At 40.2% G+C, this 20,383-nt stretch overlaps 1 protein-coding gene across 1 annotated transcript in view; it reads right to left on the bottom strand.

Annotated features, from left to right (window-relative positions):
- Nucleotides 1–18,626, bottom strand: part of LOC128696256 (uncharacterized) — a 162,040-nt gene extending 143,414 nt beyond the window's left edge. Inside the window, exon 1 of the mRNA XM_053787396.2 lies at nt 16,584–18,626. Coding sequence (XP_053643371.2) covers nt 16,584–16,748 — 165 coding nt within the window. The 5' untranslated portion in view covers nt 16,749–18,626. The remainder of the gene's footprint in view (nt 1–16,583) is intronic.
- Between the last annotated feature and the right edge of the window lie 1,757 nt (nt 18,627–20,383).

Genomic DNA, 20,383 nt, shown 5'->3' with positions numbered 1-20,383 from the left:
TAAATCTATAGGGGAAGGAAGGCGGGGTAGGGGTCGTCCTCGAAAGGGTTGGAGAGAGGGGGTAAAGGAGGTTTTGTGGGTAAGGGGCTTGGACTTCCAGCAAGCGTGCGTGAGCGTGTTAGATAGGAGTGAATGGAGACGAATGGTACTTGGGACCTGACGATCTGTTGGAGTGTGAGCAGGGTAATATTTAGTGAAGGGATTCAGGGAAACCGGTTATTTTCATATAGTCGGACTTGAGTCCTGGAAATGGGAAGTACAATGCCTGCACTTTAAAGGAGGGGTTTGGGATATTGGCAGTTTGGAGGGATATGTTGTGTATCTTTATATGTGTATGCTTCTAGACTGTTGTATTCTGAGCACCTCTGCAAAAACAGTGATAATGTGCGAGTGTGGTGAAAGTGTTGAATGATGATGAAAGTATTTTCTTTTTGGGGATTTTCTTTCTTTTTTGGGTCACCCTGCCTCGGTGGGAGACGGCCGACTTGTTGAAAAAAAAAAAAAAAAAAAAAAAAAAAAAAAAAAAAAAAATTATTATTATTATTATTATTGTCATGGGGATCGCTAAACCCGTAGGAATAATACAGCACCTTTAGAGGGGGGGGGGGTGATGGAAGGCATTCAGGCTTATTTCAGGGAATTGGAGCACAGATACAGTTCCCTAGATCAAGAGCCTCTCACCAGAGTCAAGGAACCTTCATTGAGGGGTTAGTCTTTCAGAGAACTTAAAGAAATGATAATGAGCGACAGTTTAGTTTGTAATGTAATGTTTAGTTTTTAAATGTCTTGGGTGGTCATAAGTGCCTTATTCTCATCATATATATTTTCCTTAACCACTGCTTTTGCAGTTAATTTTAGGAAGGGATTACTGGTGATAAACTTCATGGAAGGAGGTTCAAAAAACATTTTGTTAAATGAATACATCTTCCATTCAGGAGCGATTTTTTTCAGTTTATTTTAATAACTGGTTCTGATCAAGACTGAATTTCAGACAGGGGACCAAATCTGTGAATAGCAACGACACGAGTCATTCAACACGGGATTTTGGAGTGAGCATTTTGTAGCATTTTAGTAGAATATATTTTCATATATCTGTTGTACTTATAAATAATGTGATTATTTTGGGATGACATAATTTGTAATTTAAAAAATTAGTGCTTGCGTTGCTATTGTTCATGAAGGCGCGTTTACAATGCCTAAAACTTAAAACAACTTTATTCCCCATCCCAGTGTGGCTGTTGTACACATTACTATATTTTCATATAAATTCTTAAAGTTCTTGGAGTGCTCTTGGGGACATTTTTACGTATTCAGAACAATAATAATAATACTGTTGAAAGAAAATCAAAATAAAGCTGTTGTTTTCTTTATATTTTCCATCCTTCCTGCCACTTGTCTTTTTTCCTCTGTCTCGAGATGAGGTCGGAGGTTGTTAGAAGTTTACTTGGGAGTGTTCAGAATGAAGACGGAAGACAGAGAGGGATGAGGGAGTTGAAAAGAGAGGCGTTGAAGAGCAGTATGGCTTTATTTTGAGAGGCTTCTGAGGTGCTGTGTAAGGAACTCAGTAATTGGGAGTTAATATATATTTTTTAGCGTTAAGATAATGTGTTATTTTAAGATGGAAATTGTAACTACTGTTTTATTTAAGCTTGCCATTAAGAGTTAAGGGTTAGAGGTAAAAAATAACATAAGCGTTTAAGAAATTCGTAGATTCTCATAAATTTCCAGATTTTATTTATTTTTTTTTTTTGTGGTGAAAGGAAGGAATGTGATGTTGCAACACAGTATTGGCCTTTTAGACTCGGATATTAAAAGTTGCTGATTTCTTCCTTTATTATGGGTCATTAATTAAATAGAGCTGGTAGCGTAGACAGATGGGAGTCAATCTCCATGGACAGGACAGGATGCTGTAACCCTTTTAGAGTGGTTAACAAATATGTGTTCATACCTATGTGTAAGTAATTCTTTTTCAATAATATTGTAGCTCATTCTCAGGGTTTTGTAACAGACCATTTTAATAGCCCCTATGTAGCATTTTGTCCCACCCCACTGACCTTGTCAAAGTAGAATAATTAACAGAAATTCTATAATCCACATAATTTTATCATTAGTGTAATAAATATTTTTTTCAACAAACCGGCCATATCCCATCGAGACAGGGTGACCTAAAAAGAAAAAAACGAAAGATTTTCTTTTTATATTTAGTAATTTATACAGGAGAAGGGGTTACTAGCCCCTTGCTCCCGGCATTTTAGTCTTCTCTTACGACATGCATAACTTACGGAGGAAGAATTCTTTTCCATTTCTTCATGGAGATAAGAGGAAATAAAGAAGAGCAAGAACTATTAAGAAAATATAGGAAAACCCAGATGGGTGAGTAAATATATGTGCATGTATATGCATTTTTAGTGTGGCCTAGGTGTAAGTAGAAGTAGCAAGATATACTTGTTATCCCGTGTTTATAAATAATTGTTAATGATTTAGGAAAATGGTTTAGGAAACCATAAAGTTGAGGAATGTTGCACAAGTGCTTCATTTTTCATTTCTTATACATACTTGTTGATCATTTTCCGCAGTATAATTTCCATGATGTAGAATGATATGGATTTGAGTGTGTAAATAAGTGTTCCATCAGGAAGTGAAGGGATACTCACTTCCTCGGTATGACATTTGAATTGTATTTTTATATTATAAGATGTTTTTTTAAGAGACAATAGGGACTCTCGGGGGATACTTTAGGAGGATATAATAAATGGAAATGTGGTGTCAGCGGTGGGATGTAGGCGTCACTGGCGGCTGGGAGGGCCAGGTGGGCCGGGAGGGCCAGGTGGGCGGGGAGGGCCAGGTGGGCGGGGAGGGCCTGGGGGGGAGGGCCTGGTGGACGTCTTCGGAGGCAACAACCCAGGGCAGCAGAATGTAGGTTAAGATATTCACGGATATTTAGGCTGATCCCACGGACTTCCATCCAGTCTGCCTCTTGTCTAGACAATGCTACAGATCCACCAGGCACTGTAGCAGGGTCTGCTGACACTGTAACAGTGCCTGGCGACACTGTAGCACTACCTGGTGGCACTGTAGCTCTGAATGGTGACACTGTAGCAGTGCTTGGCGACACTGTAGCAGTGCCTGGCGACACTGTAGCACTACCTGGTGGCACTGCAGCACTTCCCGTTAACACTGCAGCAGTGCCTGGTGACACTGTAGCACTACCTAGTGACACTGTAGCACTGAATGGTGACACTGTAACAGTGCCTGGTGACATTGTAGCACTGTCTTATGGCTCTATATCATTGGTGACACTGTAGTACTGATAGTGGCACCTTGGACAGATACCTAAAGTCGGTGCCGGATCAGCCGGGCTGTGGCTCGTACGTCGGACTGCGTGCGGCCAGCAGTAACAGCCTAGTTGATCAGGCCCTGATCCATCGGGAGGCCTGGTCGTGGACCGGGCCGCGGGGGCGTTGATCCCCGGAATAACCTCCAGGTAACCTCCAGGTTGGCACGTTCTGGTGACATTCACCACTATCAGTTTAGGTGAGCACATATAGAAAGCACGTCTGTCTGGCGTTCAGCAGACGGAGGATCAAGCCTCCACCACGTCTTGAGCTGAATGACCCAAATGGGTGTAGCTCTTAACGTGAATTATTTATTACTTACTCGACCAGAGGATTGAATCTCAATTTAACTTTTACGTTGAATTTACATGTGACTAATGTATTATTTGGTAAGTAATATGTAATTGATATGCATAATAAATTTAATTTAGTCATATTTACTAAAGTAAATAAAGATTTGTTTTGTTTTTATCATGTGGTGACAAATGGGGTCCCTCCATGTGTTATTCTGGATTACTTCTGGAAACAAGATTCCCTCGATGTTGTGTTATATAAGGAGAGTTTAGAAATGAGGATCCCTCGGTGCTCTGTTGTCTAAGGGGTTGGAAAATAGGAGAGGCTGTTTCTTTGTTGTGTTCCGTAAGGGGCTGAGGAAAGGGCTGTCCCTCGATGTTGTTTTCCCTGGAGATGATGTTGGGGTTCCCTGCCGGAAAGAACCCTACTGTTGTGTCCCAACTCATGCTGACACATTTCACTACGTCAGGCATGGAAAATAATCCTGTGTAATGGAATAGGACAAGATAATACAACAAGTGCCGGAAATGCACCACATGTTAGTGACTTTCTTTTGTGTTTAACAGTATTTTATTACATGTAAACTGCATTTTGTATACTGTAGGAAAAAAACAAGTTGTATTGTACCACATAGTAACTATCACACAGAATAGTGTAGCCGCCCTGTCAGCACCGTCCTCTCCTGGTTGTGTTGCTGTTGCAGATATATTAGCTAAGGACAAATATCTTCTTTCCTCGCAGTTAATGTAAGACGAAGCACTGAGTTGTCTAAAAATTATATGTTTTCTCAGTATCATGAAGAAGTAACTTAGTATTGTAAGTGTCACTACAGTAAAACCGAACTTAATATGCTACTCGATACTACTGTGCTGAGAATTTTTTTTTTCTTGCTATAAATCTTACTAACATTTTAAGAATAATAATACTGCAGTTCCATCATATTCGATAATCTTCATGATTTGTGTTATTATAAACACCATGGCCACTTGACCTCCGGGAAAGATGTATTCATTTGACATTATTAGCCTCAAAGTATTCCTCCCGAAAATGGTTCCTCGTTTACATTAACTGAGAACCCAGGTGTCCAGAAGAAACTCTTCCGCCTAACTGTTAGCCACCAAACATCCCACAAATCAATGGGCAGGGCTGCATCTGCTCTTATTGTCTTCTCCTCAGACAAGAACTATGTCTAGTTAGGTATAATTGCCATGTCGGGTTAAGGATAAGAAGTAACAATTGAACTTCAGTATTACAAAATTTTTAGCCATCCTAATTTTATAACCTGGTTACTGTGTTCTTGCGCAACTGTCCTAAGGATGTACAGGAGAGGCGGCAAAACTTACTTTAGGTCCGCTTTATCTCCTATAATATTTTTTAATCCTCCCTATGTCTTCTGTAATCCATGAGTTTTTGGAGATTGTGGTTTAGATGTTTGTTGTCATTTGTAGTTATCTTAGATGATATAGTCAATAAACTGGAGGCTCTGCAAGTGAAACACTACAGTGAGTACCTGGAAAGGAGCAAAAGCATTTTTCACTTAAAAATATTTATCTTTATTATATTAGTTTTGGAAAAAAGTGTTTCTGGTGCATGAGGGGAAACTGGAATCATTGCCCCTCATGCATCAATAACCTCCATTACAAAGGAAAAGTTTCGAGAGAATGCCTAATTTTTTTTTTTTTAGGCACAAAATACTCGCATATCACGGCTTTTATCTTCACATTTGACATTTGTTCAAAGTTAATTTAATTCTGTTTTGGCAAAAATTCAGGCTCAGCTGCGTTCTGTAAGATTTTTTTTTGACAGATAGGCAAGTCGATAAAGTGAAATTACACAATACAATTGAATTCTCTAATCATTTCTTTCTGATCTGCTCTACGGCATTGACACTGTTTCCTGAGTTAATACTCTCTTGAAATGCTTCTTTAGCTTTTTATAGACCTATTTTCATTACTAGACAGCTCTCCCCTTTCATTCTAAAGTTGTGACACTTGGTCATGTACGCTCATCTTAAATCTGATGTGGCTATAAGGAGGTTATAATTCTGACTACCATGTTGCAACTGTGTTACTCTCATATTGCTGCTCTGCCTCTCTCGTGTATTTTCTAATGCTTCTTCTACCTGGAGGTCGTTCCGGAGTCAACACCCCTGTGACCCAGTCCTTGACCAGGCCTAAATCTTCTACCTCCCCCTTTATTGACTTCTGCCTTCTGATTTCTTTATCTTTTCCATGTTCTGGTACATCTTGTCTTTTCATGGGCTTTATCTTTTCTGCTTCCACTTTTACCCTGGGTATAAATTTCCAGCGCTCTCCGTCATCCCTTCCTTTATTTTTTTTTTCCAAATTAGGCTAACACATTGGACACTGGTAAGTTAATAATACTGGGGCAGTGAATACATTTTTCCATTCAGTTACAATTTATTATTACTTATACAATAATATACTTGGTTAAAGAGAAAGGGATTTAATATTAAAATGACTGGGGAAGATACAATAATACTGAGACTGGGGAATAGAGTTAGATGACGAGATCGAATATACACTTACAGAATAAAGTCCTTAGAACAGCTCAGTCCTAGAAAACCAGGTCCCAAGACCCCACACTAGCCTCAGCTATCTCTTCGTCTGGCTAAAGCTCTGCACCTCACACTGACAAAGATCTCCCCAAAGTTCTCGGACAGCCTCCAGCTCTTCACTCGGCAAGAGCTCTCCTCGAAGTCCTCCTCTTAGCTGCTTTTCCCGAGTTTATATAGGCCTCCCCCCATATAATTTTAAATTCGAGGTCACCTTCCTTGGGGCCATACCATATGAGACCTCCATAGAGGCTGGAGTCCCCTAAACAGGACTAGAGTTTGAAGATTACCAACCACCACTCCTTTCTTGACAAACCGAAAGGTCTAAGAGATCATGAGCGGTGTTCTCCGTAGAGGTTGCAAAGGCCCCCACACACCCCACTTCTGGCCAAGTCATTTCCTGTGGGACTTCATCACCTGGCCTGATGGCCAACATTAATATTAACTACGGTGGTCTCAGGTAGAAACTGGACACCTCATTTCCATTTCTCACAAACCTGGTATTGGAGGCAGTCTCAAGACATCACCTAGCAGCAAGTAGGTACCCGGGTGTTAGGCGACTGGTGTGGGTCGCGTCTTGGAGACAAAAATTAACTTAAGCTGCCTGGAATGCTCTGTGTAACCAGGGGCTTTCTGTATAGTATGTCATTGATGTCAGTTATGGTCTGTATAAGTTGTGTCATGTACTTGTAGAAATAAAGGTTGTTATTATTATTATTGTTATTATTATTGTTATTATTATTATTATTATTATTATTATTATTATTATTATTATTATTATTATTATTATTAAGATATCAGGTGGCATTGGTAAGTTTCGTACATAGAGACTAACATGAGAAAGACGGGGATAAAGAAACAGTTGAGCCATAACTGTTGAAAAATCTGGAAGAGGAAGTGGGATAAGCAAAAATCTGCATAGTTTAAAGAGCAAATATGTCAAGAGCACAGGTGGCTAGCAGCCGACAAGTCGGTTAATAGTACGTCAAGAGGTGGGGTCAGAAGCTGAGACTCTGTCCCAGGAAGGATAAATCGATGACACCTCCCCACAGATACAGGCACAAACTCACACCTGCCCGCACACCAAGACGAGGAAGGTGTAGCACGGGTTTCCCTTTCCCAACACTGCCCCCTACAGCCACGCCCTATGGGTTAACCCCAGCAGCATAGGAGGAAGGAGTGAGTCATGAAGCTAAGGTAGGGAGAGTGCCAGAGGGAATGTAAAGAGAGGGATGAAGGGATAGGTGATTGATTTCCCAGAGACAGATTGATAGCTTGGCCATACGGAAGGGAGAGGTGATTATCCGAGAAGGAAATGAGGGGTTGACCTTTTATTGGGAAAGGGGAGAGGTGTCTATGCGAGGGAGGATGTAGGAATGATGGATACCTGGAGTATACCTGGAGAGGGTTTCGGGGGTCAATGCCCCCGCGGCTCGGTCTGAGACCAGGACTCGTGGTGAATCAGGGTATCATCAACCAGACTATTACTGCTGGCTGCACGCAAACTGACGTACGAACCACAGCCCGGTTGGTCAGGTACTGACTTTAGGTGCCTCTGTAGTGCCTACTTGAAGACAGCCAGGAGTCTATTGATAAACTCCCCTTATGTATGTTGGTGGGAGGCAGTTGAACAGTCTTGGGCTCCTGACACTTATTGTGTTGTCTCAGTGTACTTGTGGCGCCCCTGCTTTTCATTTGGGGAATGTTGTATCTTCTGCTGAGTCTTTTGCTTTCATAGGGAGTGATTTTCGTGTGGAAGTTTGGTACTAATCCCTCTAGGATTTTCCAAGTGTATATTATCATGTATCTTTCTTGCCTGTATTCCAGGGAATACAGATCAAGGACCTTCAACCGTTCCCAGTAATTTAGGTGCCTTATCGTACTTATGTGTGCCGTGAAAGTTCCTTGTACACTCTCAAGGTCAGCAATTTCGCCTGCGTTGAAGGGGGCAGTTAGTGTACAGCAATATTCCAGCCTAGAGAGAAGCGTTTTGAAGATAATCGTCATGGGCTTGGCGTCCCTAGTTTTGAAGGTTCTCATTATCCATCATATTCCTCGCAGATGCGGTAGATACATTGTTGTGGTTTTTGAAGGCGAGATCCTCTGACATTATCACTCCCAGGTCCTTCACATAACTTTTTCTCTTTATTGTATGGTTAGAATTTGTTGTATACCCTGATACAGTTTTGATTTCCTCAAGTTTTCCATATCTGAGTAGTTGAAATTTCTCTTCACTGAACTTCGTATTGTTTTGAGTGGCCCATTTGAAGATATGGATGATGTCCGCTTGGAGTCTTGCGGTGTCTTCGATGGAGGACACTGTCATGGCAATTTGGGAGTCATCCGCAAAGGGAGACACGGAGCTATGGCTTTCATCTCTGTCTATGTCAGATATGAGGATGAGGATGAGGAATAGGATGGGAGCGAGTAGTGTGCCTTGTGGAACAGAGCTTTTCACGGGAACTACCTCGGAGTTTACTCTGTTCACTATTACTCTTTGTGTTCTATTTGTCAGGAAGTTATAGACCCATCTACCAACTTTTCCTGTTATTCCTTTATCACGCGTTTTGTGCGCTATTACACCGTGGTCACACTTGTCGAAGGCTTTTGCAAAGTCTGTGTATACTACATCTCCATTTTGTTTATCCTTTATAGCATCCAGGACCTTGTCATAGTGGTCCAGTAGCTGGGACAGGCAGGAGCGACCTGCTCTAAACCCGTGTTGCCCTGGGTTGTGTAATTGATGGTTATCTAGGTGGTTGGCGACATTGCTTCTGAAAACCCTTTCAAAGATTTTTATGATATGGGATGTTAGTGCTATCGGTCTGTAGTTCTTTGCAATTGCTTTACTGCCACCTTTGTAGAGTGGGGTTATGTCGGGTAACAGAACTTATTTTTTGCGAATACTAAGCCATTATCCTTATTTTTACAGCTAAGGTAAGAATAGAAAGCAAACTACTCTCTCCTTGCTCTGCGAGTTTCACTTTTAGCAAGAACATAAATGGGTTACGTATCACCATGCTGTTCAAGATAACATGCATGAAAATTTAACTGGAATAGGTACTTGCAGAATCTAATCTTACTTTTAGTACATCTATCACTGCTACTTCGCCTGAACGTAGATGCTCAAGTCATGAGCCACAGACAGTGGACCAGCTACCCAGCTGTTTAACAGAACCGCTGCTTCTGGGCCAAAGACGCAGCTGCTCAGACGCTTGAGCACCAAAGCTTCTTAACCGGCTACTCAGCCAATTTAGAAAAAATGAGATGCAGCTTCTAGGTCCGAGACAGCTGTTCAGAGGGTTGAGCACCAGCTTATGTACCTGTTACTCAGCTGCTTAATTAAGAGGATTAAGCTATTGCTTCTGGACCTAATACTTAGCTGTTCAACGCTTGAACTTCAACTTCTGAACAAGCTCTTCAGCTCTTTAGAGTTCAGTTGTTGCAGCTACCACAAGTTACAGGTATTGAGCAACACACTCACGATCATAACACTGTATACATCTCATTGTTGCTTGACACTGACTCAGGATTGTCATTGACAAGTCACAACGAGATGCTACTTGGCAATGGTGAATTGTTTCAGTCACATAGATGAGACATATTCTTTACTGCATACAGCAGTAGATGATTATATTAGTATATAGTAGACAGTAGACCACGTGGATACTCCTCGGTACGTACACTTTTTCTGCGTTTTTTCGCAGGACATTTGCGTCGTTAGCGTGTTATTTCAAGCAGCGTATAGTATAAAGTGATCTGGAAGTGAAGCATTTAACGGAAAGCTATTTAAACGTGATAGTTATTGAAATACCGAAAATTGTCTAAAAAGTGTGTGCAGTGAGGCAGCAAGGACCTGACCACAGTCAACTGGTAGCTGTTGCCTTACAAAACTCTGAAGGTCCTTGTATGTACTTTTATCTCTCTCTCTCTCTCTCTCTCTCTCTCTCTCTCTCTCTCTCTCTCTCTCTCTCTCTCTCTCTCTCTCTCTCTCTCTCTCTCTCTCTCTCTATCTCTATCTCTCTCTCTCTCTCTCTCTCTATCTCTCTCTCTCTCTCTCTCTCTCTCTCTCTCTCTCTCTCTCTCTCTCTCTCTCTCTCTCTCTCTCTCTCTCTCTCTCTCTCTCTCTTTCTCTCTCTCTCTCTCTCTCTCTCTCTCTCTCTCTTCCTAGTTGTAGCTTGATTTTGTAGCCCAAGCAGAGAGGTGATAAAAGCACTGACGACTGTGACCTCATTTAACCCCGATATGAGGCTAATTTCAGAATTATACAGATGATATCTGCAGCCCGAAGTAGACCTGTAGTTCATTGCTCTCCTGCGTGCTCAATGTCTGGAAGTATATTTTGCAGAATTACAATAATTCAGATTGAATCGATGAGGATCTTTCTCGGAAATTTGTGTATTTTTTACATACTTAACATGCTGAAAAGCTATTTTCCAAATGTCAGATGTCGTTTAATTGAAAAAATATACCCAGTCGCATTAAATTATTCATAGAAACGTGCCCTGTTTTATTGATGCTCTTTAGACTTTATTAGGAACAATTAAGCTTCATTTGAAATGTATAAAAATTGTGAATGAATAAAATATTCAGTTTTATCGATACAACATTGACACTAAGGGAACCAATGATGGACTACAGCAGGCATGCTATCCAGTGTTGTCTAAACCCTAACCGTTCTCACTCAAAAGAATAAAACATAAGAGAGGAGCAACGTAAGAATAGAGGATCATGGAAAAGAATCCCTTTTCAAATTCTTGTTTCGATCACAGCTTTAGCCTCTTTTTTAAGTCAAGCATTATGTTATAAGATATAAAATACTTTATCCATTGCACTGTGACTCTAACTATACATTGTTGGTTCCTCCACTAACCCACAGGAGCAGCTAGAAATATCGTCATTTTCATAGAACAATGGCTCCTACCTAAAGATTGTAGCCACCATAAATAATTAGGCTTCCAATCATTACACTAATTTTTTATATATTCTTGGCATTTAAACGTGTTCGTAAGTTTGTACTTAAGCTCTTTATTTCCTCGTCAAGAACTAGGCTGTGGACCATAAGAATATAAATCCTAGAGGGGCAGGTGCAGGTCAAATGACTCAGGGAAGGTGAAGTAGAGATTTGGAGGCCAGGGAACCCTGGATGAGGTCTGAATCTGGAGGTCGGGGAATTCTGGGTGAGGTCTGAAACTGGAGGCCAGGACGCAATATTTTCTTTGTTGATCACTAAAATGGTTGGTGATCAGTGAAGAGGTGGCTGTTGATCAGTGAAGAGGTGGCTATTGATCACTCATAAGGTGGCTGTTGATCAATGAAGAGGAGGCTGTTGATCAGTGAAAAGCAGGCTGTTGATCAGTGAAGAGGTGGCTATTGATCAGTGATAAGGTGGCTGTTGATCAATGAAGAGGAGGCTGTTGTTCAGTGAAGAGGTGACTGTTGATCAGTGATATGGTTGTTGATCATTGATGTGGCTGTTGCTTAATGATGAGGGGGTGGGGCTGTTAATCAATTAAGAATTTTATTTTGCAGAAGTTGACAAGTGGTGATCACAGGTCTCAGAGTACACAGGCTGGGTGTGCTAAACACGGTCTCAGAGTACACAGGCTGGGTGTGCTAAACACGGTCTCAGAGTACACAGGCTGGGTGTGCTAAGCACGGTCTCAGAGTACACAGGCTGCGTGTGCTAAACACGGTCTCAGAGTACACAGGCTGCGTGTACTAAACACGGTCTCAGAGTACACAGGCTGCGTGTGCTAAACAGGTCTCAGAGTACACAGGCTGCGTGTGCTAAACACAGGTCTCAGAGTACACAGGCTGCGTGTGCTGAAGATGGGTCCAAATTTCCTGGCCACTAGCCTAATCTCCCATGACAACTTTTTTACAGCCAGTGACGTCTTTGATGCGGACGATATCCTTTTGTTTATTAGTTTTACTGTGCATCCCACACACCCCATACTGTGGGTACTACTCCCAGGGTTATAGAGACCTGGGCACACATATTTGATATTACTCTGCAACAGGTTTAAAACATCTTTTCATGACCAATCAACACGAACACAAGTTTTTATGTTTAAGAAAAATATTTTGTAGTGATCGTTTCGCCGCGTGTCACAGGATCGACTTCCATAAAGAATAATGGTACTCTTCTATCGTTTTCCTTAATGGTGCCCTGTCAGTCCCACTCGCACCTTCAGGTGCGAGTGGGACTGACGAATATTGAAAATGTTTTCTGTCTTCAGACTGAAGTCACTTGTGGAGAAACTCTTCGGTACATGTTTTTTTTTCTCAGTTGTGCATAAGTATCTTAATCAACATTCTTTCAGTCTGTAACTGTGTATAACAAAGAAAAATTGCAGCTACAAGCACCTTTATTTGCACAACGCTTCGCTTTTATATATATACTGTTATTTGTTATCACCATACTTGTTTTCAAACAAATAAGTTTACAGTATAAAATACCTCCAGTTCTCACATCAACAAAATTTTTTAACCTTGTGTCATCCAAAGACTGCATTCCTAGAAGTGGTCTTGTCTTCGCCAGATGTGTGACATATGCTCGTACATACTAGCGAGATCGATAATTGCTTCCTATTTTCTTCTCTTTAGTTACGTTTTCTACAAGGCTTGCATCCGTAACTCTGAATTAAGCGCGAGAGAAGCCTTTGCCTGCAGCTTAAGCTGGCTAACAGAAAAGTTATGATTGCTTTTAAGTTTTAGTTTTTCACAACTGGTTGTGAGGAATATGTCGAGGAATACTTCTCTGTGAGGGATACCCCTACCTCCAGATATTCCTCACATTACACAAATAACCCACAGATAGAAGAAAGAAACTATGACTACGTTTCGGTCCAACTTGGACCATTAATGGTCCAAGTTGACCGAGACGTCGTCATAAGTTTCTTTCTCCTATGTGCAGGTTATTTGTGCATTGTTTCAGTCACGATATTTTATTCTTCCTGACATTGTTCCACATCTTGTGGTTTAGTGTATATGTACAACTGTAGCTGAGTTTGCGTGGCTGAGCTCCAGAGTTTTTCTGGTTGCTCTGGGCTTGCATTCTTGGTGTAGGTCTCCTGTACATACCATCCTTATGAATCCATGCACTGAGTAAGTTTCCGCTTACTTTTGTCTCATTCACTTCGCCTTTACCTCTCTTACTTTCTCATTCACTTCGTCTCTACCTTTCTTACTGTTCTGACATTGCTCTGATTCATCTGGGCGTTTAGTTCCATCTGTGTTTCCTCTTCCTAGTTCGTGATGTGTTAAGCAGTCTGTCTTTGTTCACCCCTGTCAATACCCCAGAAAATTTTGTATGTTACGATCACAGCCCTCCGTGTTCTAATTTCATCCTGATATGTTGTCACAAACCATGTGCATTTTCGATGTTTAATATTAGCATTGAGGTCTACAGCGAAAAAGTTTCGTTGAACGTTGTAAACTATAAGCGTTCTTCGTTAGCATATATCATATAAATGTTGTAACGGGCTATGTAGTGGTGCAATATAATTATTAAATATAAGCAAATGTCAGAGAGACATTGGCGAGAAAGCACACACACAATCACCCATTGTTAGGAGACCATCCCTACAAGCAACAAGTCTCCTTCACCTAAGAAGATGCGCATATTCCCAAATGTTAAAAATAAGCATATGTCAGTGAAACGTTATCATCATTATTGGACACTACCAGCGTTCAGTATATGAGAGTCACAGAAATGCCGCCACGAGTATTGTACATTATAGATGTTTGGTATCAAGAAAGAGGGCATCAGCATATGAAGTAATAAATACATGACAAAAAAATAATCCTGTTGTATAAATTTATTATAAAATGCTGGAATAGGTAGAGCGTATATATACAAAGTAAGACAACAACGGATAGTGAAGACTGTCAAAATAAGTACTAAAAAAATAAATAAAGGAAAACATCCCAGTTTTATACCAACCACTAAATACATCAAACAAGGAATACTCCCAGAAGCTAAGGACACAAAAAAATAGCCAAGAAAGCCTAGAAAATCTTGCAATGTTTAACTTATTCCGGGTGATTTCAACCTCCCAGACTTAAATTTAAGAGACAGATAATAGAGTGCTAGACAAACTAGCTACAGATAACCTAACATAACAGGCACATGTCAGAAAGGTGTGGGCATATGCCAGGAGTCGATGAAATAGTCCATTAAGCTCCCAAACTTCAACATTTTTGAGCTTGAAGCATGTACGGGATTAGTCTGTCACTTCTTATTTATGAGGTTGTGGTCAGCGGGTCTGGCTAATCCCCTCTATGTTCATTGGCATTAATGGTGAAGCTATGGCGCGATATTCTGTCTTGACCAGTGAGGAATTATAGATTTAATTAAAGATTTCCACCCCCCGTGGCTTGTCTTGCATTGTTTTGCATGTATATGTATGTCTGCGATTGTTTTGCACACACACACACACACACACATATATATATATATATATATATATATATATATATATATATATATATATATATATATATATATATATATATATATATATATATATATATGTATATATATATCAGTAACAACACTGCAGCCGAGGACTCGAATCCATGTCGTTTCGGCCCACCTCATGGTGAGCTAAAATCACATGACGCTCTAACCCACAGGACCACTCAGTCCTTCAGAGATCATGCACCCAGCAGAGCTAGGTGTTGTACCGTGATCCGAGGACATACGATGGTATGGGTGCCTCAAAGCTAATTTCATTCTACTCCCCGTTTGGTGTACTAGCCTCTACAAGCAGTATATATATATATATATATATATATATATATATATATATATATATATATATATATATATATATATATATATATATGTATGTATGTATGTATGTATGTATATTATTGTAACCACGAACGAGTGGTATTTAATCAATAACAACACTGCGACTATCCGAGGACTCGAACCCATGTCGTTTTGGCCTGTCTCAGGGTGAGAGAAAATCACATGACACTCTAACACACAGGACCACCGAGTCCTTCAAATATCACACATCCAGCAGAGCTAGGTGTTTTACCGTGATCCGAGGACATACGATGGTACGTCTTCCTGCGCTTATTTGGTAGTTAATGAATAGCTAAAGTGTAATAAACACCTGCCAGTGCTCAATAATAATCCACATGGAGACAGAAACTCAAAAAAAAAATTGATCTGTATATTTCGTTTCCCTGATGGGGTTCTCTTCAGCTGAAAAGAACCCCAACAGGAGGGGGTATCGAAATATACAGATCGATTAATTTTCCGAGTGTCTGTCTCCATGTTGGTTATTATTGAGCATGGTAGGTAATGTTGTCTGGATTAAGGTCACTGAGAAACAGGTATCTTGCTTATGATATTTAAAAAACTCATCCAGGTTTTTTGCTCTGCGATCTCAGTCACTGTATGTAGCGTTAGCATTAACGTGTTCCTTGTAAAAACTGAAAAATTTTCTTGCATGATGTGGCATACACATTATACGATGTAGTTATGAGGAATTTTTATTACGGCAGTAGACGCTATCAGTGTTTATCTCTTATAAGTTTGCCAACGTGTTCAACATATATGTCAGAATCACTGTTCCATTCCCTCCGAGATTATAAAAAGCTACATAACTCAATAGTTTAGGCGTTGTATTAGTTTTTTTTTTTCATTTAAAGTATTTGGCTTTTGAAGACAAAATACTTCTCCGTTATTCATCACAGCTTATGGTACTCGATAATGTAATCTATTATAAACAGCGAAAAAAAAGATTTTTATCAAGTCACTGACATGATGAAGCTGTTAACGGAGGCGCTAAACTTGCAGCATACTGTACTGGAATCAATAATGAACAACCCTGACGATATGAAGAGCTGTCACAAACACAGTTTCACACACTCTGTGATAATTCGAGGTTAACGACTCTTCAACATTATACAAACAAATAAAAGGATTATTCTCAGGTGAAAGTTTTCGGGAAAGATCCTTGACCGCTTGTACATGAAATATTTCATATTGGTTAAAATTATGTGTTTCAAAAGGTGACATTTATTAGTGCGATGTTTCACCAACATGAGACTTCATGAAGTATTGTACATGTACGTGTTTTATCTTCCGGGTTGTGAAGCTTGGAGATGATCGCCAGCAGCAATAGTCAACTCGTAGGCCGGACTGCATAAATATAAAATATGTCGAAATCGTTGTAAAGACGGCAAAACTGTTAAGAAATAAATATGAAATTAGATTGTTAAGTCACACGTATGAATATATTAGACTGGATCCCTCAAGTTAAGAACACCGATGGCAGAAACATAATAATTTTTGGAGATATCAGTGAATCTTAACAAAATAATTATACTTCAAGTCAGTGAGAATGTGTTCTTACCTGTGCCTGCATTTGTCTGTGCAGCAGCAGGTAGTGGTTGTTGTTGTTGTTGTGGTGTAAGTAGTGGGGGTGATGGTGGCGGTGGTGGTGGTAGTGACGTGAGGTAAAGGAAGTGTGATGATCCTTGTCAGCCACGTCAGTATCTCTTTCGACCGACTCCACCATAATCAATTATATTACTTCGCTCACTGTCATTCACAATAATTATACCTGATCACTATAAAGCAAATTATAATGATAAGGAAAGTAAACATTAATTTTGTGTATTCGCCGATCCAGAAATAGAAACTCTCCTTTGATCTTTCCGCAACACCTTGGTTGGCTCTCTCACTCAAGTGAAAATTACGATCAACGTTGCCGTATAAGGCATAGTTTCCAAGGAACCTTCACTGTTTGCACCTCTCCTGGGGAGACGAACTAATTCATTTTCGTCTGTCACTTTATGTTAATGAAACAAGCGTAAATGCACTTTTTTACAACTTGATAATAACTATTTTTTAAGAAGTTTAGAGATAGAAGTGTTTTCATATATCTTGCGACTAACACTTGAAACTTTGCGGCGTATTTGCACCAGTGACGCTACCACGTAACGTGTTCATCGTGTCCGCAACACTTTTCAGAGCAGTGTTTACGTAATAAGGGACTGTCTATAAAGTAGTTTATATATGTCAGTAACCATTGTTGTGTAATATACTATACTCCACTTTATTTATATAAAGTTTGTTTGCCTGTGTCTCTTGCTGTAACTTCCTGCTGTGTGTTCTTCGTGTCGGCCTCCCAGCTGGGCTCCCTCGACCTCACCTCATAACTCGGTGCCAGTTAAGCAAGAACACTTAAAAATCTTGACAAATTGAAAATATTCAGAGTAATATTTTAAAGACGACGCTCTCTCACCCATGCAATTACTGTTCACAGAATGTCGCAATGCTACAGTAAAAGTACAAAGAAGAAAACAATGATAACAGTTTCATTAACTGCTACAAACGACCAGAAGAATCACTAACAGTCTGGCGTCCCACTGTTTTAAGGAACTGTTACTAACGTTGATTTTCCTTCTGTGATTGCAGTTGCACTTCACTGATAATTCTTAATAATGTATTAGTCTGCTTAATAAACTGTAAATTGTTGCGTTTCTGTTTTGTAAAATATCACTAAAATACGCGTGAGAGGGAGCCACCTGCATGGCTGTGGCACTGACGTTGTCTCGTCAGAGTGCCAAGTGTTGAAGTGAATGTCCGCGGCACTGCTGGCAGACAGGCTTTTACTGCCTTAATTGACCATTACTCTTACACCTATTTATTCCTCAGAGTTTACAAGGAACCTTCACACACACATTCGTGAGACGCACTGGCTGAATACACTTTAAATGAAACACATTTAACAGTTTATAATTTCATTCTGAAGTTGAAAAATCCGTAACTGACACACGTTTAGAAATGTTTTCTAAGATTTATAGCAATTTCACTTTCATTACTGGTACACACTCGTTTAGCATCTGTACTTTGGGGTGAGGAGTTGCAGGCGCTGCAGCCTTCCACTGCGCCTCACCCACTCCACGCAGTGTTGTCTTTGCAGAACCGCAAACGCAAACAAAAACAATCACTGGTTGCGTCTTCTGCAACAGCCGTCCAAAGATTGCTTCCTACTGACCATGAGAACTACTTAAGGGTTCCGACTCAAGAGGGTGTTCCCATGGTCCTTTAAGACTTCTACATAGATGTTCCTTCTCAGGAAGCACTTACCAGTGTCCTTTTAGACTTGTGTAGGGGTTCTTCCTCAGCAAACACTTCCCAGGTTTCATAAGACTTCTATGTATGGGTTCCTCTTCGTGAAGCAGTTTCCATGATCCTTAAGGCCTCTACGCAGGAGTTCCTGCTCAGAGAGCACTTCACAGGGTTCAGTAGGATCTCTACAGTGGGGTTACTAATTACAGTATACTTCCCATTGATCTTTGGGACTTGTATTTAACTGTATCTCAGGCGGTGGCCGAGATTCGAGTGAGTGTTAGTGTGGCCTCGGGAGCCAGGAGCCAGAGGGCCACACCGTGCCCGACACACAGGGTAAGTGTCAGACCAGTAGGGAGGAGGAGGAGGTGGTGGAGAGGAGAGAGAGAGGGAGGGAAGGAGGGAGGGGGGATGAGGAGTGAAGAGGGGGAAGGCTAGGAGGGGGAAAGACTACGTCAGGTTGGAGGTAAAGGTGGGGCATCACCAAAGGGACTAGTTGGCACTCCCAACTATCCTCCTCGCGCTCTCTGTCCCTCCCTTACACTTCCCCTCACCTCACTTCTTTGACATGCTCTTCACAATCTAACATTTCTCATCTCGCTCGAATCCTCACATGTACCACTCTACTTATGAATTAATAATAATAATAATAATAATAATAATAATAATAATAATAATAATAATAATAATATTATAATTATTATTATTATTATTATTATTATTATTATTATTATTATTATTATTATTATTATTATTATTATTATTATTATTATTATTATTATATCTTCACAAGGCTCATGGATCATAAATTAAAGGTGTAGTGTCATCAGTAAATTAACACTATCATCACTGACGCTGGCAGAGTATCTGGGACGAGTAGATGTTTTTTGAACGTAAATGTTGCTAAAGAACTATTCTTATACATACACAAGAGAAAGATTTAATATTGCCAACTATTATTTTAGAAAATCTTTGATAGCTGAGAGGTGTAACGAGTGGCCACACTCACCCATGTGGTGGGATATGCTAAAGAAAAGTTATAAAATAAGCACTAAAGCTTAAAGCTTTTAATCTTATCGCAGCTCAATTCAAAGCCGAGTCTGTATCTGAAGTATAGTACCACCACCCAGGCTGCGACCCACAACAGTCAAGTAAATCCCAGGCACCTATTTACTGCTAGATGAAGAGGGACAACAGATGTAAGAAAACTTATACATCTCTACCCGCTCCCGGTTGAGCTGGGAAGACGCTGTGTACCACTGATGCTGTGGACGATCTCAGGAGCTTGCTTGCAGAAGAACTTACAATGTTATTTATCACCTAAATGCCAGTTTAATCATGGGAAATTCTTTGTCGCTAGTGAAGTAATTTACACTTGGAATTTTTTTGTTTTACCTGTAGTCAGTAGTCGCTTTCAGAGGTCACCGCCCCAGGGGCCTGGTCCCAGGCAAGGTCTGCTAGTTGCTGGCCTGATCGATCAGGCTGTTATTGCCCATCACCCGCAGCCTAACATATTTTGACATTCTCCCAGGTAATGCCAAATAGCTAAGGTATGTTGATAATTTCCTTATCCTGTGGCCAGGTATGCAAAGACACGATGATCTTCGAGTCGGAATTCTCTGGAAACTGACGTGTACCTGTGTATTTGTGAATTCTTTTCAATGCATTAGTGAACAGAAATCTAAACTTTTACTCGAACCACGAATATCTTAAAATTTTGAAAGCCTTAATAATAAATCCATTTGGCGTACTGAGGACAGTAGGAAAAAGAAAACATTAAGTTGCTGAACAAACTTTTATTAATTTAACTTTTCGCTCTAAGTAGAGCTTTATAAAGTAATACGTTGATAAAACTCCACGCTGAGCGTAATGTCCTAATAATACGTTTGTTCTCTAACGTGGAAAAAAAAACTCTCATACTTAACTCATGGTGTTAAATATTTTGATGTTAAAGTAATATGTAAGGAACAAAACATCCCAGTTTTATGTCTTATAAGGTTTGCGGGAGAGCATCACCCATGCAGTCCGGTCTCAGACCAAGTCTTCCACATATGAAAGGAAATATAACATGACTAA

The sequence above is a fragment of the Cherax quadricarinatus genome, chromosome 39 (assembly GCF_038502225.1).
Source record: "Cherax quadricarinatus isolate ZL_2023a chromosome 39, ASM3850222v1, whole genome shotgun sequence".
In the NCBI taxonomy this organism is placed as follows: domain Eukaryota; kingdom Metazoa; phylum Arthropoda; class Malacostraca; order Decapoda; family Parastacidae; genus Cherax; species Cherax quadricarinatus.
This window is presented reverse-complemented; position numbering and strand designations above follow the sequence as displayed.